The sequence below is a fragment of the Helicoverpa armigera genome, chromosome 20 (genome assembly GCF_030705265.1).
Source record: "Helicoverpa armigera isolate CAAS_96S chromosome 20, ASM3070526v1, whole genome shotgun sequence".
Classification (NCBI taxonomy): domain Eukaryota; kingdom Metazoa; phylum Arthropoda; class Insecta; order Lepidoptera; family Noctuidae; genus Helicoverpa; species Helicoverpa armigera.
Window position 1 is genome coordinate 2,013,778 of NC_087139.1, and position 27,891 is coordinate 2,041,668.

The following is a 27,891-nucleotide window of genomic DNA, read 5'->3' on the forward strand; positions in this document are numbered from 1 at the left end:
GAAAATGTCACCACTTTATATATTTTTATTTTATTTCATATTCCGGGACCGGTTCACATTAATAACATTATGTAAAGAAATAAGGTACGAATTTATTAAATACAAAATTTAAGACACGGGATATTATATTGGTTTTACCTAAGGTTCTCTATTTGATCTGAGATTACACAACTATCAGCTACTCTCAAGTCAAAAGTTCTACGATATAGTATTTCTATATATATTTGTATCAAGTCCAATCATTTTGTACAAAGTAAACATTTGTAAAAGGCATTTTAAATATATTTTTCGTTTTATTTTTGGATAAATATTATCAACAAAACTTTTTAGTTGCAGTTTTTACGTAAGCCACTCAATAAGCTGCCAATTTGTTAAACTAAATTTTGTGAATATTGACAGTATTATATGAACAGGTTTCTTAAATGAGTCGAATTGTTGCAAGAACTTTATTATTTTATATATTACGATTGATTTAAGTGATGCTAGCTTAAATAAAAACTGCAACCAAACAATCACAATTCCTTAATTGTATACATCAGTAATCGCAGATCAATAACGACGATAATAATCAAAAAACTTAATAAATAATCTGGCACAGTCACGCTTCACAGCTCACACGCTCTGACTACCACCGTTACACGTAAATCACTATTAAATAAAGTAAATATTCTTAACATAAGAATAACTACAGCAGGAGACGTACTATAAAGTCTTAAGACCACCATTGTTCCACTATGAAAAAAGGAAGGCTATACGAATCGTCTAGCTTGCTCTATGTCCTTGAGTGGAACAATGATTGCAGTAAAAAATAGTAGTACGCCCCCAGAACGCGTTAAAACTCACATGGAATTTATGATACGTAGAAAATTTTATTCTGTGATACTCCTCGAGTCTAATTGTGCAACTTTCAAAATTATTTGCATCGTTATACCTAAAGCCGATACGTTGATTTTTACAATCACCTTTTTTGTAACTATGTTACGACAAATATCATTTTGAAAGTTGGCCCTACCTCATTATTTTGACACTAAAATACCGTTCATCGGTAATTCGCTTATAAACAACCTTTAGCTTGTTCAGACACGTTATATTTTAATCGTAAAGCTACAAAGCCGTAAGAATTAAAAAAGTAATAAAAATAAAACCGACAATCGAGGGTTTTTTTCTGACGCCACATTTATTTAGGACTTGACGCTCATCTTCTATCTTGTTTCTTCAACTGTTTACGATATTTTTAACAGTATCTTTAATAACTGAAAAGTAAAGCATTACATGCCTCGTCTACTTTCCAATTTCAAGTCTATGTAGTTTATTTCCATACCCTCCAAAATGCACTATGAACTCAAATTGATAATAATTTTAGAGCGCACAAGAATAAAATGAGTGTTCAAATCCTAATGACGTCAGTAAATAAATCACAAGTCCTGGTAAAAATGCGAATACTTATAGACACGTGTTTGAGCAAAATCACAACAAAAATGCACCTTTCCCATAGACAATATCTCCCCATCACCGATGACTACTATTTTTGTAACAAAACTAAACAGACTACGGTGCAGATTTGAATAGATTTTTATGTTCTATCAACATTTTATACAAATCTCTTAGAATATGTATAGCGTTCGCATTGATTTTTCACTCGTTTTGTTATTTTGTAACTGTGATATTGACGCCAGAACTTCTGAGTTCGAAAACAGGATTTATCTTACACGATAGTTCTATCCAAATTCCAGTATTTCACTATTTAATCGGAGAAACTATCGTATTTATCAAGATGTTAAGAAACACATTTTAGAATTGTGTTAAAAGTAGCAAAATCTATACGCTTCGCATTAAATGCACGTTACTACGTAAATAGATTTTAAGCCAATCAGGATCATCAAAATTTTGGTAACGAATGTTTTATTAGGAATGTTTTTTTACAAATAACAATTTCAAAATGGCTTCTCACAAGTTACCAAAGTTTCCGATAGAGGCGCTAGCGTCAATTTCACAGTGATTCACGTACATAATATTTTACATAACAGTTATACTCGTTCATGGTAACAGGTATTGAGGTATTCGATATTATCTGTTCCACTATATAGTTAATATTAAATCTATTTACAAATCAATATTTAGGTACTTAATACAATTGTGTGATGTTATACTTAGGTATAGGTCTACTATAGTATATGATAGAGCATGCTTCTGTATTTTGAAACTTATTCCCTTAATTATAAAATTTAAATTCTTATAACTATGAAGCTCTACTTTTATTTACATTTTGACAATATAGGTAGATTCTTTAGCAGGTACACTTATAAAAATCCGTGAAAAGGTTATATTTATTTCGCCATAAAAACTTTTTATTTATTTTTACTTTCAAGTGTTGCCATATCAAATATGGCCAATATTAAATTATGTTGCCATCTTAAAGCAGCATAAATTATGCAGTTTCAAACGACATTAATTGCGTACAAGCTTTTGGCAATGCCATTGCGGGTCTTTATTTTGCAAATAGTATTTTAAAAGAAGTTTTGTTCATTACAAAATATTTAGGAATAAGCATCCAGCAGAGTATTTGATCTTGTATATTATTTAATACTACCTATAGATATGTAAAAATCACTGTTCGACAGAAGCAAAACTATATCATATACTAAAGTAATATTGGGCGCATATATTTTTATTGTGAACTGGGTACTAAGTCCTTACGTTAGGATTTGAGGTATATTTATATAGGATACTAATTTATACACAACTAAAAATATATACATCCAACTTGTGATACTACAAAAAATCTGCTTAGATTATCAACAATGACCGGGCAATGTGATATAGATATATTTCGCAGGATACCCGGGTTTTCTTGATAATGTAAGCAGAAATTTACTGGGTTTTTTACAAACTACGCTAAGATGCATCCAGTTAAAGTATGATTGTTAGTGGAACAGTTCTAGATATACATTTTAACCTTTATATAGTAAATATTGCTACATTATCTGTTTATTTATTAAAATTAATTGTTATATGTTCATATTTTATTTATAAAACAGATGTACAATGACTGGGGAGTGCGCTGTAGCACTGCGACTAAACTCTTCATAAAAAATAACAATATTTTTGTATCTTATTCATACAAACAATATTCTTACTTCATAGAATGTTTTTTTATATTTTTTTATAAATAATATTTAGCAACAATCTACCTTTCCTTTTAATGGAAAATTGATTCAAGAAACATGTGTAAAACTTATCTAAGTATATATTTGTACTTTAGAAACTGGTCGGAAATCACCAGAAATCTATTTGATATCATAATGATGCATCACTAAGAACAATCTAAATTTATTTTTTTATTCGACACAGTGCAAACAGCGTCCCACGTCTTAGCGTTTAAAACAAACAGAATAAAAACAATGTTATATATATTTTAATGGTAAATGCGCCGAAAACGGCCCCCGCATTCACCGAGACAGGCAAGTTACTCGTACGGTCGGGGAAAGAATACCATAGACAATCTACAAGAAGGTTTCCCAGAAAGTCACAGACAAAAACAAATCGCTTTTTAAAGCTAACAGTACTAAAAATCTGTTTACAACAGAACTAATGACGTTTCAGGTCACTAAAATACTAAGTAGCTCGCAATTCACCTTGGATAATTTCCTCGACCATACAATAATCTCGAAACTCACAGTAAAACTAGATATAATATTTTTTATTTTAATATTATACAAAAATAGTAACAAGTTTTGTACTAGATCCGTCCATCGTTTTGTACATTTGGCGCGGGACGTTACATTTCCCGCTGTAAGGTAGCAGTGCTTCCAGACCTTATAAAAATTACAGTTTCATAACTGTAATTTCAAACACAGTATATACCTACAGTAGCTTCAAATAAAACTGTCTTAGGCAACACCGAAACGAAAATCATATTTTCACGTGGCAATACTGTCCAAAACTACCAAAATTTTCGGTTGGCAATACTGTCCTGAGAAACTACCATGTGTTATGGCAATACTGGGGTATGTGTCACCTGGAAGCACTCGGGCTGCGTTCCGTGTCTACCGCAGGCAGGCTTCGAGCATCTCGACGAAGAGCTTGTTCATGGGCGCGCGGCGGTCGCGGTGCACGCCCGCCCAGAAGCGCCGCACCGCCACGTCCGCGTGCCGCAGCGCCGGCAGCACTAGCAGGAGTTGCTGCAGTGCTGCGTTGCCGTTGTATGGCCTGGGGACAAGACACAGTTTTGTTAACTTCTTGTTCCTTTATGTTCCAAAAATGGCAGAATAAGAAATTTCTGTATATTCTGTATGCATTTATTCGTGAAAAAAAATGCGATATATTTCAGAGAAGTCGCAAAGGTAAACAAAGAAAGGTAAAATAGAAAAGTTGTAGAACTGATTTGTTTTCAGTGATATGAAGAACCACTGTTACAGTAATTCCATGTATCCAAAATCTTATTGATATGTTGACCACAAATTATATTCAAGAGTTCATAATTCAAAGTTCATGGTACCTATACCTTCGTAAAGACTAGTCTACGTAATAAATCTCACCTTAAAGCGGACACAGCGTCATTAAGCGCGGCGAGTATACAATCCCTGAAGCGACGCAGAGCTGCGTGCTCGTCTATACGTGCTTCTGAGTTAGCGAGCGCCAGCGCTTTCAGCAAATAGCACTCTTCGCGTAACGCTGCAGCGCGCTCTAGCCGCTTGGCTACGCCGGCAATCTGTAGAAATACAAATTGAGAATTTATATTTTGGATAGATATTTAAGAGCCTTCCAAAAAATTGATTTTATGGAAGAAAGAAATGTGCAATCAGGAGATTCTGAATCTTCAATTTACGATCTACAGGAAAAATTACAGGTAAAAAAAATCCAAGCCTTTCAAGACACAAAACTCTCAAAAAAGAGTTGAGGCTACTATTGCTACTATATTTTCAATTCAGACAAAGTTTATATCAACAATTGCTTAATATTTTTCTCCTATTAGACTTCATCTCAGATGACTGGTATTCTGTATGAAGTGACGATTTGCTAGTTTGCTTGGTACCAGAGCACTAATCAGCAATAAGCGAAGAACTGAAGCCAAATTAGAGACATTAAACCCCTCACAGTTTAAACCTATCCTTTCCCACATCTCAAGTCTATGTCCATTTTTTTTCCCATAGGCCTATAAAAGTTCTTTCGAAACGTCAAACTAGTTGCATCTTCCTCGCATCTTCCTACCATCTACCAAAAAACTACTGACCTGTGTAAACAAATCATGTGCACCAATATCCCTGGCCTGCTGCTCATCGAGCGCCAGATCGTTGGCGAACCGGAGCCGCAGAGGGTTGCCGCCAGACATCGACCGGTATGCCAACATGAGGGAGAGCATCTCGGCCCATGTGCTTTGGAGTAGACGCATCTAGAACAATGGGGTAAGGATAAGTTTTTACTTATGAAACTGGGAGAATGTTGGCCACGGCGGTTATGAATATGAGGGAGGGAGTACATAAAGGAGTTTAAAAGAGAATATATGGGGGAAGTATGTAGAGAGAGTATATGGGGGAAGTATGTAGAGGTAGTATACAGGGATAGTACATAGGTGGATATCATAAGAGTGTTAATCGGAAGATGACTCAAGGGAAGACGTAGGCAGAATACGTTAGGAAATACATAAGGTAGCAATTAGGACGAGTAGGTATATAAGCAAGTTTATAGGGGCAGTACACAAGGGAGCACCTTTGTAAGGGAGTGCATAAATACATAGGAGGAACCTTTAAAGAAATAAAAGTGACATCACAAGAAGCTTAGCCTCGTGATCTAGTGGCAATCATGGACTTTCCAAACGTTATAAATAATCATAATCATCTAAGCACCTGTTGATTTGTAGATTTTCCTCTCAAATCTTTATCAATTAGTATAGCTTGTTTTTTATTGCTCCCAAAAAAGAAACGATTTATACAGTTAGATAATTATGGCAGTTCTGAAAAAACAGACGGACTGCCAGACGGCCTTACATACATATGTCAAGTTAAAGGCCGAAAGCTACTTATTAGATATGACGTGACGTTGTGCAACGGTCTAGACCAGGGGTGGAGAACCTTTGTAGGTAAGTGTACCGTAATTTATTTTAAATACAAGGATGTTAAGGTACAGTTTTTAAGATAGCATTAACAATAATTTTAAATATTAGAAGGAAGTTTTAGAAGATAAGGAAAGTCACAAATTTAAATGTTTAATTGACTTTTTTATATAATTTACTTAGGTATTTGTTTCTTTCCACAAAAGTAACAATTTCATAATAAAGTTAATGTCAAATACCTAGTGAAGTTTTCCACTCATAAAGGCGCAAGTTTGTAGTAAATGAAGTATATTTTGATAAATCTTAGGAGTCATAGCTTAGATATGGTTATGGAAAGTAAAAGTAAACCCTCTGAAAGAGGGTGTAAAACCGCTGACAGGAACTAGTGTCAAATACATATAATGTCGCATAGCAACAACAGCACACAGACCAATGGTTGACCATCTCTGGTGTAGACAGACACCGTAACCCGTGTAGCATTGAACTATTAAACTATTATTTCAACATGTAATTAATTAGTGTGTATGAGCTTGAACGAAAGATAATCTTGCAAACTTGTGTTTTATGAACGTTTACCGTCTTACCACAAAAACTTTTAAACGTCAGTTTATGCCTTGTCTAAAAAAATGTCAAATTATGACGTTGACATATGGTTCATTTTGCAGAAAATATTTTATTAGACAAGTGTAAAACAGGGTTTAAAGTTTTTGTAGTAAGGCCCCGAATATTTAATTATGTAGAACTTTTTGTATGTGTATTAATGTATTGAAAATGCTTGATTCTAATTTGAACTTTAACTATCAATACATTTTACACTTAATAAGCATTTATTTACATAAAATATGCAAACTAAGTTATTAAACAAACAAATAAAAATATGTGTGACACTTAAGATATGATAATTCATATTTCTTTTTGGTAAATTGGGATTTCAATAATTAAACTGTCTATTTTTTCTCAGGATAGATCACTACTGTCGTATGTTCATGCATGCCACATTATGGCTGATTTTAATCTAAGAAAAAGAAACATTGTAATACCCCCAATTAATTATGTACGTAAACTATACGGTCCGAAGTTAAATTCGTAACAAAATCGATAGTTCCAAGGCTGTAATCGATAGTGGTAATTTAAGTTTTAATTCGTCAATTTAATCGAACTTAAATTGCCTCCATGTTTTATAATAATTTACTCGTACTTATTAACTAATCGAATAGTCTACTAATCTACTTGAATAGGTTCTTATATTGACGAAGTGGGCGATAATATATATTGAGCTATTTAGAGAATCAATCAAAGTAATACAATTCAAAATAAATTGATTTTATTTTGTAATCAATTTTCCTTTATATTATGATTCTTTTATTAATTGAAATTGAAAATGTTTGTATCAATAGGGACATATTATTAGAAGTATATTGATACATATGAGATATTTATTTTTCTATTAAGCAATACCCACCTAAACTATTTGACCCAAGATCAAAGTAATTAAAAATGTGTTTCAAACAAAATTGCTGAAGTTATTAATTACTAAATACCTACTAATCTTTTTTATTTAGGAATAAGACTTATTTATAATTAAACGAATAAAGGCGTGGTCATAATTATGTCCAAAATAGGATCAAACAAAATAGCCTAAAGAACATGATTGATTCATTAGTACTTTTTAAAATGTCATTCAGTTTGATTGGTTTATGTTTATATCATCAATAAAACTTGAAAATGTCAAAATTGCTAAACCGGCTACGACGCTTCTTATAAACGACTGTTAATATAACTGTTGTTAGTATATAGAACAGGATACAACTAAGTATATACTATACATGTAAACCAACTAACTGTTTCGCCAGGCTTCTACGCGCGTGCATAGGGAATTACTGCCCGCATCTGGTTAAAAGGCGCCTATAACTTTTTTCGATACTTGAGCTGTCCAAAATTGAAATATTTTTTGAAATCGGTTCAGTATATCTTGAGATAAGCCGTAAAAGCAAACAAAGCCTTCAGCTTTATAATATTAAGTTAACTTATACAAGCAATTCAATAATTTACACGGGGGTAATTAATAGAAACAAGCAATACATTAAATCTTTAAATAATTCTACTGACCAATCGATATTGTGATCCTTGGACTAAAGATAAGCAATGAATAAGTTATTTTTTGAAATTTTCCCAATAACTAGTTTATAGACTAAGGTCAGTTTGTCTATTTTAAAACATGTTTAAGCCTAATTAAAATTCACTTTCATTGAATTTTTTATCCACACCCGTTTTAATAATTAATATGCAATTTCATAATTATAAAGAATTCTATTACATAATAAGCTCTTTATAATAAAAAAAAAAACATTAGAAATTGGAAACACATAAATAAACCACGAATTCTTTCACAAAATGCATTCGATCTCACCCACACATACATAATAAGGAACCTTGACGATTACACACACATTGACGTAGGTCTTACACACCGACGCTCACATAGACGTATAGACAATGGTTTGGGATTGCACACAGACATAACGGGGTTCAGAAACATATATAAAAAGAACTTCCACGTGCATATATATGTATGTATACTATATAAATATTGTATAATTATTATCAAGGTCCTAGACTAGACTATTGTAGTTTTTGTGATATAAAACTATGTAATTATATCAGTTTTGAATAAATAATGATTTTAATAAATTGAGCGTTTTTTTTTTGTGTACGGTACTTTATGTTTTCGTTTTTATTTGGTTAACGGTGTTTGAAGTTTTCAGGGTCAGTGTTGAAAACGGGTTGTTATTTTATGTTTATTTATATAAATATAAATTAAATGTATATAAATAAATTGTGTCACTATGGTAATATATGAGAGATTATTCTGTTGAGTTTACGCAATAGCGAATTCACCTAATAAGGCTTGTGTTGATAATAATATGACAAGGTAAACACAATCTCCACTTAACTATTTTCAGATCTCTTTATCAGAGTTTTACCGAAACTATTTCACAAACTCAAATAAAAACCCCTTGCTAAGTTTCAGGCTGCCTACTAACCAAATCATATGGCCATTTAACCGTAAAAGAGGCTTAAAAACTCACACGTTCACAACTTAACATTCACAACCTCAACAGTTCCTATTAAACATTTATCAATTTACCAATCAAAAAATACCTAAAAAAAACATCAGTATTAAGAACCACGAGTTTTAAGAAACTCCTTGAGGTCTTCAGCAGTTTGATCTGTATGTATGTTTATTGGAAAGTTAACTAAAACTACCCTTACCTGATCATTTAACTGTAGCTCAGTGAACCCAGGAATCTGTTTAGCCCATCCGATGACGCCGACGAGCTCTCTGTCATATAGATCGGCTAGCATCGCTAAAGTCTTGGCTGCGGGCTCGGTCACCCCGGCAGGTGGCGCTGAGCATGTGAGCAGTTCTGGTTCGTAGGAGATCAGGGCTTCTAACACCTGGAAGGAATAATAAACTGTGATATATAAAGAGGAAAGTTTTAATTGTTTGTTTGAATCGAATATGCTCTAGAATAGAACCGATTTGAGTAATTCTTTCACTGTTATGAAGCTGTACTATCTGTGCTGAACGTGGACAATGCTTTATCCTGGTATAGGAAATTTTCCCGGGACGCGGGTAATACTACGTCGAATAGCTCGTATTTAATGAGAGTATTTACTGTAGGCAAAAACTGTTTTTGAAAAAAATAAATTACATGATGCATCTAACATTTAGGTACTTAGTAGAAAGCCTCTGCATCCGAAGTAGATGTAAAACCTGTATTTCGATAATAAAGGCTTGAATTTGTTGCTATACTTTTTCTTCGCAGCAAAAACACTAACTAAAACTGAGTAAAATGTTGTCGTTCAAAAGTGCTGTTTAGCAGCCAACTTTTAATAAATATTTTCCTTATTTTAGAGTTGAGTTTTGCATATTCTTCTCTTAAAAGCCCTTACCTTAATTTCATCAAGCTGCGGCCTCGGCAACTGAGCAGCCGGGGCGTCGGGGGCCCGCCTATACTTCTGCCGGCCCCCCCTCACGCGGTCGAGCCGCACCCCCTCGCGCAACATGCCCGTGCGCAGGCACTTGCGGAACCGGCACGCTTGGCACGCCTTGCGACGCCGCTTGTTTATCTCGCACTCATTTGACGCGGGACATGTGTATTCTATGTTGCCCTGGTAAATGAAATTTTGGGTTGAATTGTTGGTGAATTTTTAACCGACTTTAACAACTGCGCGAAAGGGGCGTCGGGGGGCCTATACTTCTGACGCCCCTCCCCTATACTTCTGACACCCCCCCTATACTTCTGATGCGCTCCTATACTACTGTCGGCCCCTCTATACTTCTGCCGGCCTCCCTATACTTCTGTCGGCCCCCCCTCACGCGGTCGAGCCGCACCCCCTCGCGCAACATGCCCGTGCGCAGGCACTTGCGGAACCGGCACGCTTGGCACGCCTTGCGACGTCGCTTGTTTATCTCGCACTCATTTGACGCGGGACATGTGTATTCTATGTTGCCCTGGTAGGTGAAATTGTGGGTTGAGTTTTAACTGACTTCAAAAAAGGAGGTTCTTGGTTTGACCTGTTTGGCGGGACCGATTTTGATGAGGATTTCAGCAAAATATTTGTCAAACGTCAGAAGTCGGTTTCATTTTTAGAAAGAATTAATTTTTTTATTTTTTATTAAAAATTGCATAAATTCTGTTTTTAGATTCACTATTTTTAGAACAGCAACATTTTACACACACACACTTCACCACTTTTTGGTTTCTAATAATAACGAAGCAATGTAGGTTACTAATGACTAATGAACAATAAAGTGAATATAAATGAAATAAATAAATACACGTGCTAATCGTTTGAAAACCAAATTATACTTGAGTCCTGAATTTTCTAGACTCGATTGTTTTTGCCAATGTATGTCCTATTTTTCACAATCTTATCAAAAAGAGAAATTGAAAATCATGAGATGCATAAAGTACAAATAGAAAAATCATGGACATAATTATACAGTTAGTTATGTAGAAGTAGATAAATCTATAGAAATATGTGAAAATGTTCGATTTCAGTCACTGGCACGCAGATGTTTGGCAACACTCTAGTTTTTAAATGCACAAAATATGTACCGTGGCGAAGAATGTTAAAGATGTCGGAAATATATCGGTTACCTATCTATCATTCTTAATATATCTGTTTGAGAATTTGGATGTACCTAGCTACCTGCAACATTCTAATTTGCCAACAGCCCATAAAATCTATACTACACCAAACATTTGGATTTCAGACAGTGAAAATCAATCAAAAAATCAATCATCAAAATCTATTCTGTTTTTGCGTGAAAGAGTAACAATATACACTCACATACCCTTATAAATTTTCATATTTCTAATATTGAAAAGTTAAAATTAAATGTAATTATAAAAAAAATTACAAAATAATTTTCAACAAAATTATCATTCTGATAACCATGTCCAAATAAACATAACATAGACAATCCAATTAAACTTTTAAACTCAATAAAGATCTTATAAATCCAATCCCAAAGAATTAGTCAGATTTGTGTATTTACACAGAAACTCCTAAAACTTGAATAAACAGTCTATCTTAGTGTAAACAAGTAAATTCTAGACTATAAATCTACGTAACCTAGGTCTAGGCTTAGACATTGAGCCACCAACAGCCATCTAGAAAAAGTAAATAATTGGCTATGGTCCAAAATGTTGGACCGAACAACGTGTTAAAACTATTTTGGTGAAGTTATGGCTGACACACCTCCTTTTATATCAAGACTTTTTAGTAGAGTTTTATTTATTTAAACTCCAAGGGATACATAGGCATTTATTGTATTGAGATTTTTTTTTAAAAAATTGAGTATCCTTACTTTGCTAGGATTATTTCATACAGTCAAATGAGTCAAAATTCGTTTCATTTTTCGAATGTTTCCAAAGGTGAGTCTTACATAAAAATGCTGATGATCTTTGTAATTTAAAGTGGTATTAAGAAAACAGTTTGGACTTTGGTTATTCATACTTTCATGTATGTAAGTATTCAGAAATTTTATAGTGACTAAAATTGCCAATCAGATAAAAGTTGTGAGTTATGTGAGAAAATGTAAATTTACAAAAGGTACTAAACTTTGAAAAACGAAATCTATTCTTTTTAAAGCTGAAGAAATTATGATAACTATTTTTTTTTTGATAAAAAATGAATGAATGGTAATGAATGATGATGAACGAACGAATGAATGAAAAAAAAGTATCAAAATTCGTTATCACCTTCCGACTCACCTGTATAGTCCTCTTGAAAAACGCCTTGCACGCCTCACAGCTAGCTACGCCATAATGGAACCCCGAGGCAGTGTCTCCGCAAACGAGGCAGACTCGCCGAGGCGCCTCGTCGTCTCTCGCGCAACTGGCCGCGGCGGCCGTGGTTGACGAACAGTGTTGCTGGTCTGGGCTTGTGTTGCCAACGATCGCTCCATCTCCGGGAGAGACGCAGAATTTCACGTCCTCTTTGCTTTCGAGTTCCAACTGTTGAAATGAAATAGGTATTGTTAGTAAGATGACATTATTACTTCAAAGTGAGAACAGGTAAAAAAAAATTGTGTATATTGATAACTGGGTTTAGGTCAGACAGGCAGATGCTCCTTGTAAAACACTGGTACTCAGCCGCATCTGGTTAGACTGGAAGCCGACCCCAACATAATTATGTAGGTGGGAAAAGGCTCGGGAGATGGTAAATCATTTTGATTTATGGCAATACTGAAATAATTCCAAATACTACTGTACTAAATAGAGTCAATGATAGCTGTAGATTCAATATGGGTCAATAATCTGATGTATTTTACAAGTATTTTTTTAATTTGTGTACACTAATAAATCATCAAAAAGTTAAGTTTAACAACCATGACGATCAAGTTAACTGCGTAAAGACTATTATTAATTTAACCAAAATGCTATAAGAAATAAACGAACAAGATAATAATTAACTTCTACAAGAAAAGTGGAGGGAACATTTCAAAATGAGAGGTCAAAAATATTTCAATGACTCATAATGACTATTAAATTGTTTGCGAACTTTATTTTTTTTATAATGTAAAGTTTTTTTTTTTTAGAATAAAATCTCAATTACTTTGAATGAATCGGAACGGCCCGAACGACAATTCTAAATGTGAAAATCAATCAAGCTTAATATTGTCTTGCTTACCTACAAAAAGGTAAGGTTTATATTGACAGAGATATATTGCATTGTTTAAGGTCGACGAACTTATGTAAGTTTTTCATTTATTTAACAATTTATGTGAGTATAAAAATAAGATTAAAAGATAGAAAGTTAAGTTTTTTTTTTTTTAATTTAGAACCTTTTTACAAAATCAAATTATCATGACGTGGCAACACTCTTTTTATAGCCAGATACTCTAATGATTTTAATTTATTTTGTTCTAAGAAATCTCGAAGCATGTTTAAGAGTTGTTAATTATCTACAAAAATAAATACCGTTATACTGCAAATACCTGCAGTGGTTTATGTATTTTCCTCTTAAAAATACTAATTTGACTCTCTTACTGAGAAGAATCAATCATAACCGGACCTTCACTTGCAAACTTCCTTATGGATCATATAAAAGCATCCTAAGAAAGGGCAAAACATATTTTCCTTCACTTATGTCATCTATACTAAAATACAATACATACATAAAAAGAGGAAAGATTTGATTCGAATAGGTTCCAAAACTACTGAACCGATTTGAATTTTTCTTTCACTTTCAGGAAGCAACACTACCTACGCTAAACATACATACCCGGGTTTTATCCGGGTACGGGAAGAAGTTTCCCCAGGAAAACACGTGGAACAGAACTAGATGATAGACAGAGAACTAGATGTAAATTAATTTCACTTCCCCGCAAAAGAAGAGAAATATCAGCACCAATCATTTTGAAAGAAATTGCTACAGTTCTTAAGAACGTCACTAGTCGTATTGAAATCCAATTAGAGTCATACAACTGCTTATAATCCGATCAGAAATAGAATTGATCGATATAATATCGCAAGTTATTTCAATACCAAGAAACGAGGCCGTGGAAGATTTGATAAAAAAGTAAAACGAGCCACCCTCCCACGTCTGCCCTTTGAAAACTTAGAAAGCAAGATAAGGCGAGAAAGAAAGGAAAAAACTGAGACTAATCTCGCCTTGTTTTGAACTCCTGTAACTAATTTTAGTAATTGGGATGCCATCAAGAAGAAAATTATTAAATCCATCCAAGTATTAGAGGTCACAATATTGAAATATGCTTCACTTGAACCTGATAAAAAACATCTCGCCAGATATCGAGCGTACGCGGGAAGCCCCGTACGGCTTTATTTTACTAATTTCAAAGTCCTCTCTAAGAATAATAATAATCTTTTATTTGTATGAATCTCTCTCTCTGTGCTCTCTGATAATGATTCCCTCCTCTATATATCCTAGCTATAATATGCTAGCCGATTATCGCCCACGGTGTCTGGTCTCATATAAGGAGACATATTGCACAGTACACAAATATTACACAGACACAGGTTTACTCTGTATACACGACCGGAGAGAGATCAGGCGCAGGATCGACATTTACGTGCTCTCCGATGGACGGGTGTATCCAATCACCTACTTCCAGGGTCCGCGCTACTTTGTGTAAGTGTTTCTAAGCGCTGGGCTGCAGTCGTCATAAAGGAGGTTTTACTTCTAGCAGTAACAACATACCTCAGGCAGCATTCCGGGCTTCTTTGTGTAAGTTTCTAAGCGCTGGGCTACAGTTGTCAAACAAGGTTTTACTAAACTTCTGTAACCACGTACCTCTGGCTGCATCATAGGCATGGTGCGCGGGTGCAGTGGCTGTGCGTGCGGCGGCTGCGGCTCCGGCGGCGAGTACTGTGGCGGCGGCTCAGTCTCCTGCTTCACGCGGCGGAGCATCGGCTCCCCGCTGACTGCTGACATCAGTTGCACCTGTAACAAGTTATTATTAGTTTAGAGATATGTATGTCGCTAAGTCTTTTTAGAGGACCATCTGATACATGCTCTTTGCCACGCAAATGATTGCAGTATTGCCAAATAGACCTATCACAGTGTCTTTTGGATGGACCAGCAAGAAACTCATCATCTAATTATTAGTTCCAGCATACAAGTGCTCCAAACAACGTCACGCTTGTTCCTTTGGTATAAATGAGCCTTTAATAGATCTAGGCTATTCTAGGCACTAAAAAACCTATTAAAAACAGTAAAGCATGTCGTCTTGTGAGTGATCATTGTGATGGAAACTCTATGTTATGGCAAGAAAAGAGCTTGGACATTGATCCGTACACCAAAAGGTGTTGGACAGTAAAACAAATATTGCGGTGGTCAAGGAAGTCTCCTGATAAATCGATGACAAGATACTTGAGAACGGGTCGTCAGATTTGGTAAATATGTTCGTTGAATTTGTAAGTAATTGGTTGGGAAATCCGCCGGAAAATTCAGATTGTGCAGGTGTTTAATTTTTTGTTCAAATCCCAATCGCAAACATATTAAGTCGCACTAATGGAATCAAGTGTTCTTTATAATGAACGTTAAAGTCATTCTAAAAGGTGCTCTACAGCTCTGATTATTGTAAAAGGCTTTTCTGAATAGAGTAGACATTTTAATCAAGGGTATATTCTTTTAAAGGTTTCCTCAGCTTTATCGACAAATGTACTGTAGCGTTTGCTTGATTGAACCTCCAAGATTACAACCATTCTCTAAGGCTTAGCGAAATTAGATAAGTTTCTCCTGGCTTCTAGTTTGACGTCAATAAAACTAACTAGTATCGCTGTTAGGTAACGTTTTAACTTAACAAAAGCCCATTAATAACGGCTCAGACTTTCAGGCAACTATTTGTAATAAACAACACACACACACGTTTTTTTCCTCGCATTTGTAGATTGATTTAAAAGTCATTTAGCTATGTTTTTGTCCAGAATATCTTCAGTTCATTAATAATATCCTATCCTTCAACAATGCCATCCAAAAAACAGACCAAATTCTCTACCATCAACCGGTTTCTTCGCCATCCCAAAAACAATTTGGCATGCGAAAACTTTTTTTTAATAATGACGTTTTTTTTGTAACGCTATCCAAGGCTGACATCATCCGAATCTATTATAGTTAGCTTCAAGGTCCTGTTGAGGTAGGTCAGTTTCGTTTCACATTGAGCAAAAATATCATTACCAGTCATAGCATAGTACTTTGCACCTTATAAAAACTTATTTTGACAGGTCATTTTGAATTATTTGTGGGTTCAATTAGCGGTTAAAGATCAGCTTGAGGTTTGTTGATTTAGTCCAGACTGTCCTTTTTAGGAATTGGAAATATAACTTAATTGACAAAATTCCTTCTTATTGTTGCAGACTTGAATAACAGGAAAATAGATCCTTAAAACTAGCTGAATAGCAAATTCATAGATGATTTGCTTATCAATCCTTTGATCAATGATACATAGAAGTATGAATAGACAGGAAGTCAATAAAATCATTTCTGTTATTAATTTAATAGCTTCTGGGGTTCCCATATGAGATCTTAATAAAGTAACTTTGCAGCTGCAAATTGAATCTATAATATTACAGTTCTTCGAGACTGATGTAATACGTTCCACAAAATGAATATCCGGGGCAGTAACCATCTAACCTTACTTTAATCTGTAGTCAAAACAAACTGACTAATAATTTAAAATTACACCACAAAGCAAATAATTCAGACTACAACGCAAATAACTGATAATGTATAATTTACACTTTAGGCCCAAAAATGATAAAAGGTGCATAACATTATAGTCTTATCTGACTCCAGAATAATTTCAAATTAAAAGTGTTATAGGTCAATTGTACTGAAAGCATAACATACCATGTTTTCGTGAACTTTATATAACGTTCAAGGCTAGAAATAAATAATAATCATTACGCCTAATTTATTTAAAAGAATTTTGCAAAGTTCAAGAGCAGAGGTCTGAAATTTTGAATCGATTTAGAGACGAGATGATTTAGGTATCGATACCGCGTTTATTTTTAGATTTAGCAATCGATTATCGAACTGAAATAGAACAGACATTAGGACATGCGTGTTTATCTGACAATGTGAAGGCTTAGATTGGAATCCTTCTAGGTTACAAAATAACCTCTTAGCTCAGAGCAAATATTGTAAGAACATTAATTTGTTCCCAAATTAAACATTATTTAAGAGTCTGACAAAAGTTACAACATAATTACATTATTTTCGAAATATGTACTGAAAATTCTTATTATTTATCAACTGTAGGTAATAAAGCTGCATAGAAACGACAAGTCGACATACTCAATGCTATCTGATTAAATGTTCTTCGCATCTATTACGAATCCTGACCTGCGCAACATTTCTTTTGTTTGGCACGTGATAAATTTATAACTTGATATGACGTCAAACGCCAAAGATTCGTCATGATTTCATCACGCTAAAATAAATATTTAGTAGAAAAATAGTACCTAAAGTTAATTTCAAAATCTAAGCATGCTTGCAACGGCTATTTCGGCAGCGTTCCATTTTTAAATACGAAAAAAAAAATGGCGGCGTTACTCATTCGTTCGCGGAATGAGCGTACACGTGAAAAACATCATCTATCTTTATTTATACAGCGCATTGAAAAAACAAAATTATCTATCAAAAGATAAGTACAAAAAAATTGTTCAAGGATTTGCAATTGCGGGTTCAACGCCCTGATGACATTGGCCTGTGCATTTTGATAATGATCGTGATGCAACGTAAGTAGGTGACTACCTATATATCTAGTACCTACTTGTGCATCACTAATTAAACGTCTGCTAAAATAGGTACAGTTGGTATGTCTGGAAATATTTTTGTTTAATTTTGTCTCTGCAGGTTTAATAATTTTAATTATAGTTGATAGCTACCTTCTTTGGTTTTTACTTGAAAACGTGACTGTTGTCGAAACGGAAGCTAAGTAGATACAGTTACCGGCACGGATGTCGGGCTCTCGGCGGAAGAGTGGGGATCGCTTTGCGCACCCGTACGCATAAGGCAATAAGGCAGTAAATCGCTTGTGCGCAGGTGAAGGTCAGGGCTCGATATCCGTGCCGGTAACTGTAAGTAACATTATTTAATGCTTTGGTTAAGAAACTGTGGAGAAAATTCATGCCATGTCATAGAAAATGAGGCCACAAATTGTTTTGTTCCAAAATACCGAACTTTTATTATTATTTTGTGATACATATGAACAGTGGAATTTCATATGACGATAACTGGATTGACCTATCACTTTTGAGCGTTATTATATCAGCTATCACGTGTACATTAAAATTCTACGTAGAAAGAACAAAATTGGGTATAGACATAACTTTCTCAGACACCCCAATTCTTTTACAAGGAGTTCTGTAATGAAATCTGGCATTTATACCAAGAAAAAGCGTCTACATTAGCCATAGACGCTACTATTCCATTTGCCGTCTGAATAGGCAATTAGTCTAGTACACCACAGACTGCTACTTGACTTGTAAATATAGTGTTATACTTTATACATAGATTTAGTCATGTAAAAACATTATCACATCCTCTTTACTAGCATGTGACATGAATACTGTTGTTGAAACAATAGCTTTTGGAGAACCACCTTCAAAACGTCTTATGGAACATCCTTTATCGATATTACACGTTAAATTATTTAAGCAAGTAGCAACACTGCTTTGTCACTTTTTACCCTTGTTTCAATCGACCTTTACTTCTGCATTATAAACACTTCATAAAACTGCACAAACGCACATACCAGAAAAATACATAAGGTCTACATAGGATGCAAGCGAAACCGCGAAACATTAAACACGCTTAACAGTCAGACTGGTTTTATGTTCCCAGTGTTATGTGATGCTCAATGAATACTCGAGATAATTCCTTTAACGGCACACGGCGATTGTGAAAAAGCTACCTTAACACCTGTGTATAAAGTCTATATTTTCATACCCCTTTTGTAGTATCGACTGCCTACTTTGAAAGTACTACGCCCAGGCTTAGACTTCGTGTTTTCTTTACACCTACCTATAACCAATCACGATGCCAGACGTGAAACATTCTATTTCGCTTAATTTTACATTAAGTAAATCGTATCTGTGGTGTATATGTATAAGCTTTATACATAAAATATTCTCGAATTATATTAGTTTAGTTAATATTGGAATAGGAAAGGTAATGAAATACTAAAAAATGTTAAGGATTGCATTGATTATACAGGATTAAAAAACCGGTTGCCGAAATCAATTTAAATTCAGTACACGGTACCTACTGTAATACAAATTAGTAGCAGACACTTGAGTCATTACGTAGTTAGGTATGTATTGTTTTTTATGTAAGCCGAATTCATACATACGACCGCATACTCGTTGAGTCTGCTAAGCCACGCTAAACAAATGATGTGTTATGACTAGGCTTACCCAACTAACCATACCGATAGGGTAGGTCAGTAAGGCGTGACTCAGTCTAGACTGAAAGCAAAGAGCAAGTCATTGTTATTTGGTAATGCGTTTGACGGGAAAATCTATAAGTACATTCGGTGCTTTTTATTTCGCAAAATCGTGAGACAGTCAATGCCTAATTATCGATCGTGTTTACTGGTAAAACCTGATAAACTTAGGTAAGGGAAAAAGATAACACTATTTTTTGTAGCAAGCTGCAACTACCAATGTCGATTTTGTTATTTCAAAGTAAGTAAACGGATTATAAGTGGGATCCAAAGAAGACAAAAATAAATATATGATTAACAATTTACAGACACGTGTATCAAAATCCACATTAAAAGGTAAACCTTCATTTTTAGCAATGAAAACTATTCATCAAGAAAATTCAACTCAACAAAATAGGTATGGCACCAAAACAAATAAATTATTTGACTCAAACCCAACAAAAAACTCGTCGCTATAAATATTTAATGCATCTATCTGCATCTGTTCACTTAAAACTATTAAAACGAATTAGAAACCTGTTGTGCACTAAAAAGAATGAAAAATAAAATTATTTTTCTAGAAATAAAAACGATATTTCCATAAGACGACGTTTAGATAAAGGAAAATATGTAAAACAATGGTTTTAATTGCCGTTGATTGAGCTTGAATGTTTCAAAATTGAGTGAATATCAAAAACAATATTCCACGCCCCCGGGATTGAGCCTTAAATAGTACTCAAAGGTCTCCGCTAAAAGCGTGGGTGGAACCGTTTATTTTGAAGCGTAGTAGGTACTCGATCTAAATCACTGTTTATTCTTTAAGTGCTGTTTACATAAGGGGTAGGTCTGTTGGATCCGTCCTGTACAAAATATCGTACAAAGACTCTTTGTAAAGCACTGCATCAAAAGCCACTCGAGAAGTTCCAAAAATCTGATCTCAAAAATCAGGAATGTTCTCAGAACAAATGAACGAAGACATTTCATAACACCCATTACATTAAGTAGGTATTACAGCAACTGCATTTAAATTGTATAACGCGAGACTAAAAAAAAACTTTTTATTTCTATAACACCTGATTCCTTACTGCGCCACACAATACTATTTATGTGTTGGCACAAAATAGGTAGGTATTCATAATAGTCGGTCGAGTTCAGCGACCGTGCGTCCGTGGTCTCACCTTCATAGATAAACGTCATGTCGAATAGAGCAAGCGCGACCGCCAAACCGAGTTCGTAACTACGCCACTGTTGAGGCAGGCCCGGTAACGGCTTGTGTTACAAATTGGGCCACAGGAGCCCCACACTCCTTCACGTCAACTTTGAAGACCGTAGACGTAGGTTTTGCTATTGTTTTGCTATACAAAAGATCTATAAATAGTATAACTTGAAATAACTAAAAGAACATCTCGTATAGTGATCAATACTTGACACTAGAAGTGGGGTTTCAGTATGTCAGTCAGTCAAATGAAAGACTGAATGTGCCAAAACCTATTAATCTATATTTGAGAACATAAATTCTCTGAGAAAAAATTCAACAAAGATACGGTACAGATGTTAACCTTGAAACCCAATCTAACAGTTTAACAGTTTAAGCCACCTCGACGCCCAAACGCTATCATGTTTGCAAAAGAAAAACTAACCTGTTAGATACTGACCGATTTTTTGTCAAAACGAATACCAATAGATAAACATGAGAAGGCGCGGCCACATAATATAAACATTAGCGATAAATTCTATCAAAGCCTGCTGCTAATCTGGTGACGTAGCGTCAACGTTCTAAACAAAAACTTTTGCGGTTACCGACAATTTTTCGCCAACCCGGACCTACCTCAACACAGCCAAATTCAGCCATGTTTGGTGTTTTTCCATGCGTTATCATATCTCATATTCAGTAAGACTTGATAACTGCGCTAACGTATTCTAAAGTATCATTGTGATAAAAATGCAGAAACCCACACATAGACACTGACACACACGAAATCGTGATACATAGCATGTAGTTGTAGTAAATGATCATGAAGTTTACACAGATGTGTCGGTTGCTCACAATGTTACCTTTGTGGTAGGTCTGGAGACTACTCCGATATGAGCGTCGATTTTCCGAAACTCCATAGTTTCACAAAATGTATTAATATTGATCATAAATATTCCATTAGAAAATGAAGAGGCCGGCCTCTTCAAGACTTGCCGTATTCCTCACCTACGTTCCAAAGAACACTATGTAAATCCAAACGATTTGGAAGCTTTTAGTCCAAAAAGGCACTTCAAGGAACATTATTGATCTAAGGATAGAAGCCCGCCTCGAAAAAGAGCCCCACATTTGCCCTACAGAAAAAGTGGGCCATGCCTTTCCTTACCCTTCACCCGGAGAGTTCAAGCCGGGTTCAAATGTAAGTCGTTAGATCACTACTGTATAATACCTACAAAAGAAATAAATAAATTAATATGCATGGTCTTTCTAGCAATACTATAGGTACTTATTTCGGCATTTTGCCTTACTTTACAATACCAGAGCGTTGCTGGATTCTCGCTGATTACATCACCTATATTTTTGCGACGCATTTATAAAAAAATTCAAGACCAAGGCTAAACGGAACTTTTTTTAGATCAAAAACACTGGAGTGTTTTATTTGTTTTCATTTTAGAACATTCTTTGAAATAAATTCAACGCTTTCGCGTCATTAAAATGGCGCTTACACTAAGATTAGAGGTTTAATGTCGTCTAATAAAAAAAAACTTTCTTCTACATCGATGATTTGATGATAATATTTTTGTTGCAACAACCCGCCTTTAATCAGTTATGTAGGTGCTTCTATGGGCTTCTCCTGTCAATATCATTGGATCATGATTCAATGTGCAATAACACCCGTGCGAAAATTCTAAATACCAGTAAAAAAAACTGCCTAAACCTCTTTGGAAACACGCCAAAAAATAACTAGCTGAAAACGTAAAAACAACATGTTTTTTTAGATATTTAAATTCGACAATCGTCATTATACCGCATGACTGTATCCGATTTGAACCTACCTCACGCTGAGATGGACTATTGTCAAACATAGCATGTAATGTTTGGGCAGGTCAGGATTCTGCGAGCTGTGAAGCTGTAGGCTTTGCCCAGGCAAATTCGGGTGTGGAGGTAAAAATAGGTAGTATGGAGGTGTAGTCTGGTTCGGTGGGGTGGAGGGGTTGGGGGCGGGGATGCGCGGGCGGAGGGGGGTGCGTCTAGACATCGGCCTTGACCGCCGCGCGGTTTCCGCGCGACCGAGGTCGCCGCGACCCACAGCCCAGAGACCGACTGCGAGCAACGGTATACCTATGCCATTCTATGAGGTATAGCACGCCATGTGCCATATCTACCTCGAGTTAAGAGTTGCACGCAGGTATGCGACAAGTTACGTCATATTATTACATGATGCGCAGACCATGTGGAAGAGTAGAATGAATTCACAATTCCAGACACATAAAAGTCTGTAACGGTATAAATTGTTTGTGCTTCAGCCCCGGATCTTCAATTTTTTTTAGGCGGGGCAAAATCTGCAAAATGCCGCCCCGGCCTACCTACTTATGTTTATTTTCACCTTTATCATCCATATAATTTCAGCTATCAATATGTAGGCAGGCAGGGCCGTCTCTAGCTCATGTAGCGCCTGGGTGCAATCATCACGCAAGCGCCACCTATGTATTGAAGTACATAGAGTAGTTACAAGGAATATAAATAAGAACGTTCGAATGAAGTGCACTATTTGGTAGGTAAAGGACTTAAAAAAATGTGTACAATTCATTGTACGCTAACAGAACGATGCAATTGTAAAAAGTAGCGCGAGCGAAGCGAGCGCGCAAATTTTTTAATTTGGGACACAAAAGGTTAATTAGTTTTAAAAAGTGCTGTAAGCTGGTTACATTTTTGTTTTTGAGGACTCCATAAATATATTATTTGTACTACATTTGACTGATAAAAAGTAAGGCAGCGTGGACTTGATGTCATTAAGGCAATGTATGTATAATATTGCGCGAGCGAAGCGAGCGCGAAATTTTTTGAGCCTATGACAAAAATACCTGATCAAGGACATTGTAAAGCAACAAGAAGCTGCGAGCGTAGCGAGCGCGAGTTTTTTTTAATTATTTGTTTGAAGACTCACAAATTAAACTGGGAATTATGTACAAATAAAAAGAAAACGTGATTAGAGACCGAATCAATGACCGACGACCGAGTCAATAAAAATAATAAACAATCAGAAAAACAGCCGCGTTGTCATTTAGCTGCGAGCGTAGCGAGCAAGAATTTTTTCAGTTAGTTGGAGGATGTTAAAAGTAAAAAATAATCAAAATGATCAATCAAACAAAGTGAAGGCGACTTTTTTAGGAACTTTGCTTTTCAGTATCGTGATACAATGTGGAACTTCCTTATCAAACGGGTGTAATTTCATCGAAATTTCCTGGTGGTGGGGCGTCCCGCGGCGCCCCTGAGACCGAGCAAGGCACCCGGGTCATGCGCACACCCTGCACCATAGGTTAAGATGGCGCTGTAGGTAACCATTACAGTAATCTGTGATGTAGGATTTAAAAGTAAAATAAATAATTATGCGATAAGCGTTCCTGGCTCATAGATGATCGAAAATAATTTTTAATCATTTTAAGTTTGCTAAAACTTCGCCTCGTGAATAATTAATGTTCGTGCAGTGGTGGCGGGTATCGGTCAAGTTGATATGGCCATGAAATTGCTGTACTTGTGCTATTATTTATTCCGTGGTCAAAGTTAAATAAATGATGAGTTATCCATTGGTCTCTGAAGTGTGAATTTGGCAGCCGCCTGATTTTGCCGCCCCCTGAATTTGCCGCCCGGGGCACAGGCCCCGGCTTGCCCCCCCCTAGATCCGGGGCTGTTGTGCTTATAAAATTATAACAGGCGTTGGCTGATAAGTAATAACTTTTATAACAGCCTATTCATTAGAATGCATGATAGACAGGCCGCCCAATTTTCTATGTATTTGTGGCCCAGCATGTCTATGTGGTAATGGCATTGTTTACGTACACGAGTCCATTATTATTAGTACAGAAATACCTAGAATCGATACTATCTACATTGTACGTGTAAGTGTCTATAAAAATTCGGTCGAACAACACAGTTGAGTGAGGAACGCGTCTCGCGCCTCGGTCTGTGAACTCGAGTGAGTTTCGACATTGCGTCGACATTGAGCCGGGCTAAATAACGCAGATAGCGAGGGGTCGACGACCGACATCGCCCAATATCACGCGGACGATCGCAAGATTTGCAAGCACCTGCCTACGCCGCGTGTATGTTATATAATCACGCACGACCTACCCCAACATGGTCTGCGGTTTAACACATCTTTACATGTCCAAAATTACGCATTTGACTGATAAAAAAATGTTCAAAACGATCCTTCAAAAAGCTACAATTAAACTGGTAAATCTTTCTAATACCAAAGCCAAAGAGACTCCAAATAAAAGCTATAAGACTGTAACCAAGACAGATTCCATCCAGCAGGAGGAACTTGCAAAAAGCAAACCAAAATCGGAGAGGCCACCAAAATTGCGGATCGGAAATGATGGTCGCAAGGCGTCGCAGGGTGTGGGTGCGGGCGGGTAGGGGCCGAATATCTCGGCGCGGGGTGACATTGCGCGGACGTCGACACTATGCCCGACCTACGGCACGGCACCGGCGCCCGCCCGCGCCGCGCAGCCCGCGGAAAAACGACGCCTCATCCGCACCACTACTTCGACTAAACAAATTCACTAGACCAGAATGTTCAGCGTATGCGCAATGATCATCAGCTTCAGCAAACATGATTTTTTCAACCAACAAACGCATTTTTGTCCTCAATTTGGGAATGTGCCTTCGAAGGGAGACGGTCACACACCGTTCTTATTAAATAATTCAAAGCTCGTCGCACTGTTACATAAAATGACGCAATGCGTTTTCGAGATATTTTGTGACCAAAATGGCCGGCGATAAACAATGCAGCGTGCTGTAACGATATCATCAACATAAACAGACAATATTTACTCTGACGGGACACCTTATTTTGGGAGTTTTGATTTAATAATGAGAATTGCGAAATCTACATGACTTTATTATATTTTCTGATAAATTGTAGCATTTTGCAGTTCACTTTTAAGAGATTTTTTTTTTTCTTTTTCCTCCTTTTAAAAAGCAGTCTACGTAAAAGTTAGAGGACAAAAAAATACTGCTTTCTCGTTTTTTAAATACCTTATTTGAACTGTCTAGGACGAGACAACCCATAATTAATGTTTTTCCAAAACTAACACTCCTAGGGCCTGACAATCACAAAGTAATATAGAACCTCATTCTGGATATCTAGACAACCGTACAGGTCCAAAAGGAATCTCTTAACATCGAAGATGATTGCATCAACGTGAGACGCATTTGAGTCTCCCAAAATCATCTTGTTGTCTTGTTCCAAATTATACTAAAATATCAAATGTAAAGGTCACAATATCGCTGTTGATATATTATTTAGTACTATAGTGGCCATATTTCATTCTCCTGTTAAAAAGATATTAAACGTAGCCTCCATTCGTAATTATATAAGTACCGAGACGATAATTTATCTTAAGTAGTTCATTAATTTATGTAAGAGACACTTGCACTGATGAAGCGTCACCTAGGCATGGATTGTGACGTCACAATACAATAACTGTCATTGTCTGGGACATGCCACCATTTCGCATCGATAACATTTGATATTGTTGCGCTACAAACTGAGTCATAGATATTCAAACACAAAACGTAAAAGGGTTGTGGGAAACTAAATAGGTACATTAAATTCTCATGCCCCAAGAAGAATAGTTGAAGTAGAAACAAAAATCACGTTGAATATGCACTATTGTGTGCAAATTAATTAATAGAATAAATTAATTGCTATTTATCATGATTTATGCGGGTTCAACAACAATATTAAGAAATATGAATAAAATTGAAATGGACGTCCTTCCTAAAGCAAACTATTACCCTTTGTCTGCGAAACCGCAAAAACTTGCGGAAGGCAGGCTTATGAAGTAGGTAAGTACCTACATATGGCAAAAACAAAATTATATTTTGCATAGTAAAATAGATAAGACTGAGCTATCTGTGTCAGCCATCAGCAACCGGAATAATAAGATAAAAAGTGCAACAAGTAGTGAATACGGTTCAACGCCCAAATGACATTGAAAAGGCAAACAAAATGCAGTTTTGTTTATTATTACATCGGCTATTTGTATAAACTTATAGATACTTTTATATTAAATCGCTAGAACACTTCCCAACCGATTTAGACTTTAGGACCAGAATACCTATGTTGTTTTGGGAAAGTTTTAGTCCTTAGATCCCAAAATGGAACACTTCAAAATATTTGCAGTTTGAAGCATTTTGGACAATTCTGGTGTTGAAGAGCAAATAGTAGGAACATTTGAAGAAGAAACTAAAACCCTATTTTTGTATCTCTTCGTGTCAGTCATAAATATTTTCAGGTTTTCCCCGCCCGAGGCTTTAGACAGTCTTTCATACACGGGATCGATTTTGGTGAGTTTTGTGAGAAGCGTAAAATCTTCCTTTATCTATTTTAGTACATAGTTATTTTCGTATACATTGTATCTAGTAGATAACGAACGAGTAAACATAAACAACTGCCCTTATCATGCGGAGATCACGTGTACTGACATTCATTAAATATGTTTATTAGTCTCAAGCAATTTATTACAATAATATAGGTCAAAGATCACTGCTAAAAACGGCGCTTTTGCCACTTTCTCGTTATCTTAGCTCGATCATTCAAATTATCAATTTTATACGATTGTGTGACACGTACTTTTCCAAGCACAGATAGTACATAGGTACCGAAGTCTGGTACACAGTTCAGTCTTAAGCAAAAACGCTACACAGGACCAACATCGAGTTTCTGAAGTTTTTGCGTCGAACTTGAATTACCGCTCAAAAACATGTTAACGACCAAAATCTCTCGATCTCGGTGAATCACCCATTTTCACCCAAATTGTAATGGCTGCAGTACTCACATTGTGAGAAGATTCGATCATATCCAAAGTGGTGGCTATATTTGAGAAAAGCCAAGCATCCTCTACCGCACACATTTTGATGTGTTTATAAAAACAATTCACAGCACTGGCGCACAAACATAAAGAACATTTGAGTTCAACGCACTATGTACGTTTATTTAAATGATATGTATTTTGCGGGAGCGCAATGAAGGTAAAGCTTGATGCGCGCTGAGCGACTCGCACGCACTGCGAACACGCATTGCGTACACGCAGGCCCCGCCTCGACGCCCCACCAGACTTCACGGCTCACGCATGCGCCGCCCAACCACTTGCCACGTGCTAACCGCCTTTCAGA

At 36.0% G+C, this 27,891-nt stretch overlaps 1 protein-coding gene across 1 annotated transcript; it reads right to left on the bottom strand.

The window, feature by feature from the left end:
- LOC110381024 (steroid hormone receptor ERR1) lies at window positions 1-27,798 on the bottom strand. Its single transcript, XM_064039893.1, has 8 exons — window positions 27,555-27,798; window positions 14,882-15,031; window positions 12,340-12,582; window positions 10,010-10,228; window positions 9,326-9,511; window positions 5,234-5,392; window positions 4,539-4,711; window positions 1-4,209 (listed from the first exon to the last, which is right to left on the bottom strand). Exons 1-8 carry the CDS (start codon window positions 27,627-27,629, stop codon window positions 4,047-4,049), a joined length of 1,368 nt encoding a protein of 455 aa, XP_063895963.1. The 5' UTR covers window positions 27,630-27,798; the 3' UTR covers window positions 1-4,046.
- Between the last annotated feature and the right edge of the window lie 93 nt (window positions 27,799-27,891).

Bases quoted from the DNA above. Each gene is read 5' to 3' on its own strand.
- LOC110381024 (XM_064039893.1), bottom strand. From the start codon at position 27,629: ATGTGTGCGGTAGAGGATGCTTGGCTTTTCTCAAATATAGCCACCACT. The intron at 15,032-27,554 runs GTGAGTACTGCA...AACTTGTTACAG, and splicing joins TGATCGAATCTTCTCACAAT to GTGCAACTGATGTCAGCAGT. The intron at 4,210-4,538 runs GTGAGATTTATT...TCTTGTCCCCAG, and splicing joins GACGCTGTGTCCGCTTTAAG to GCCATACAACGGCAACGCAG.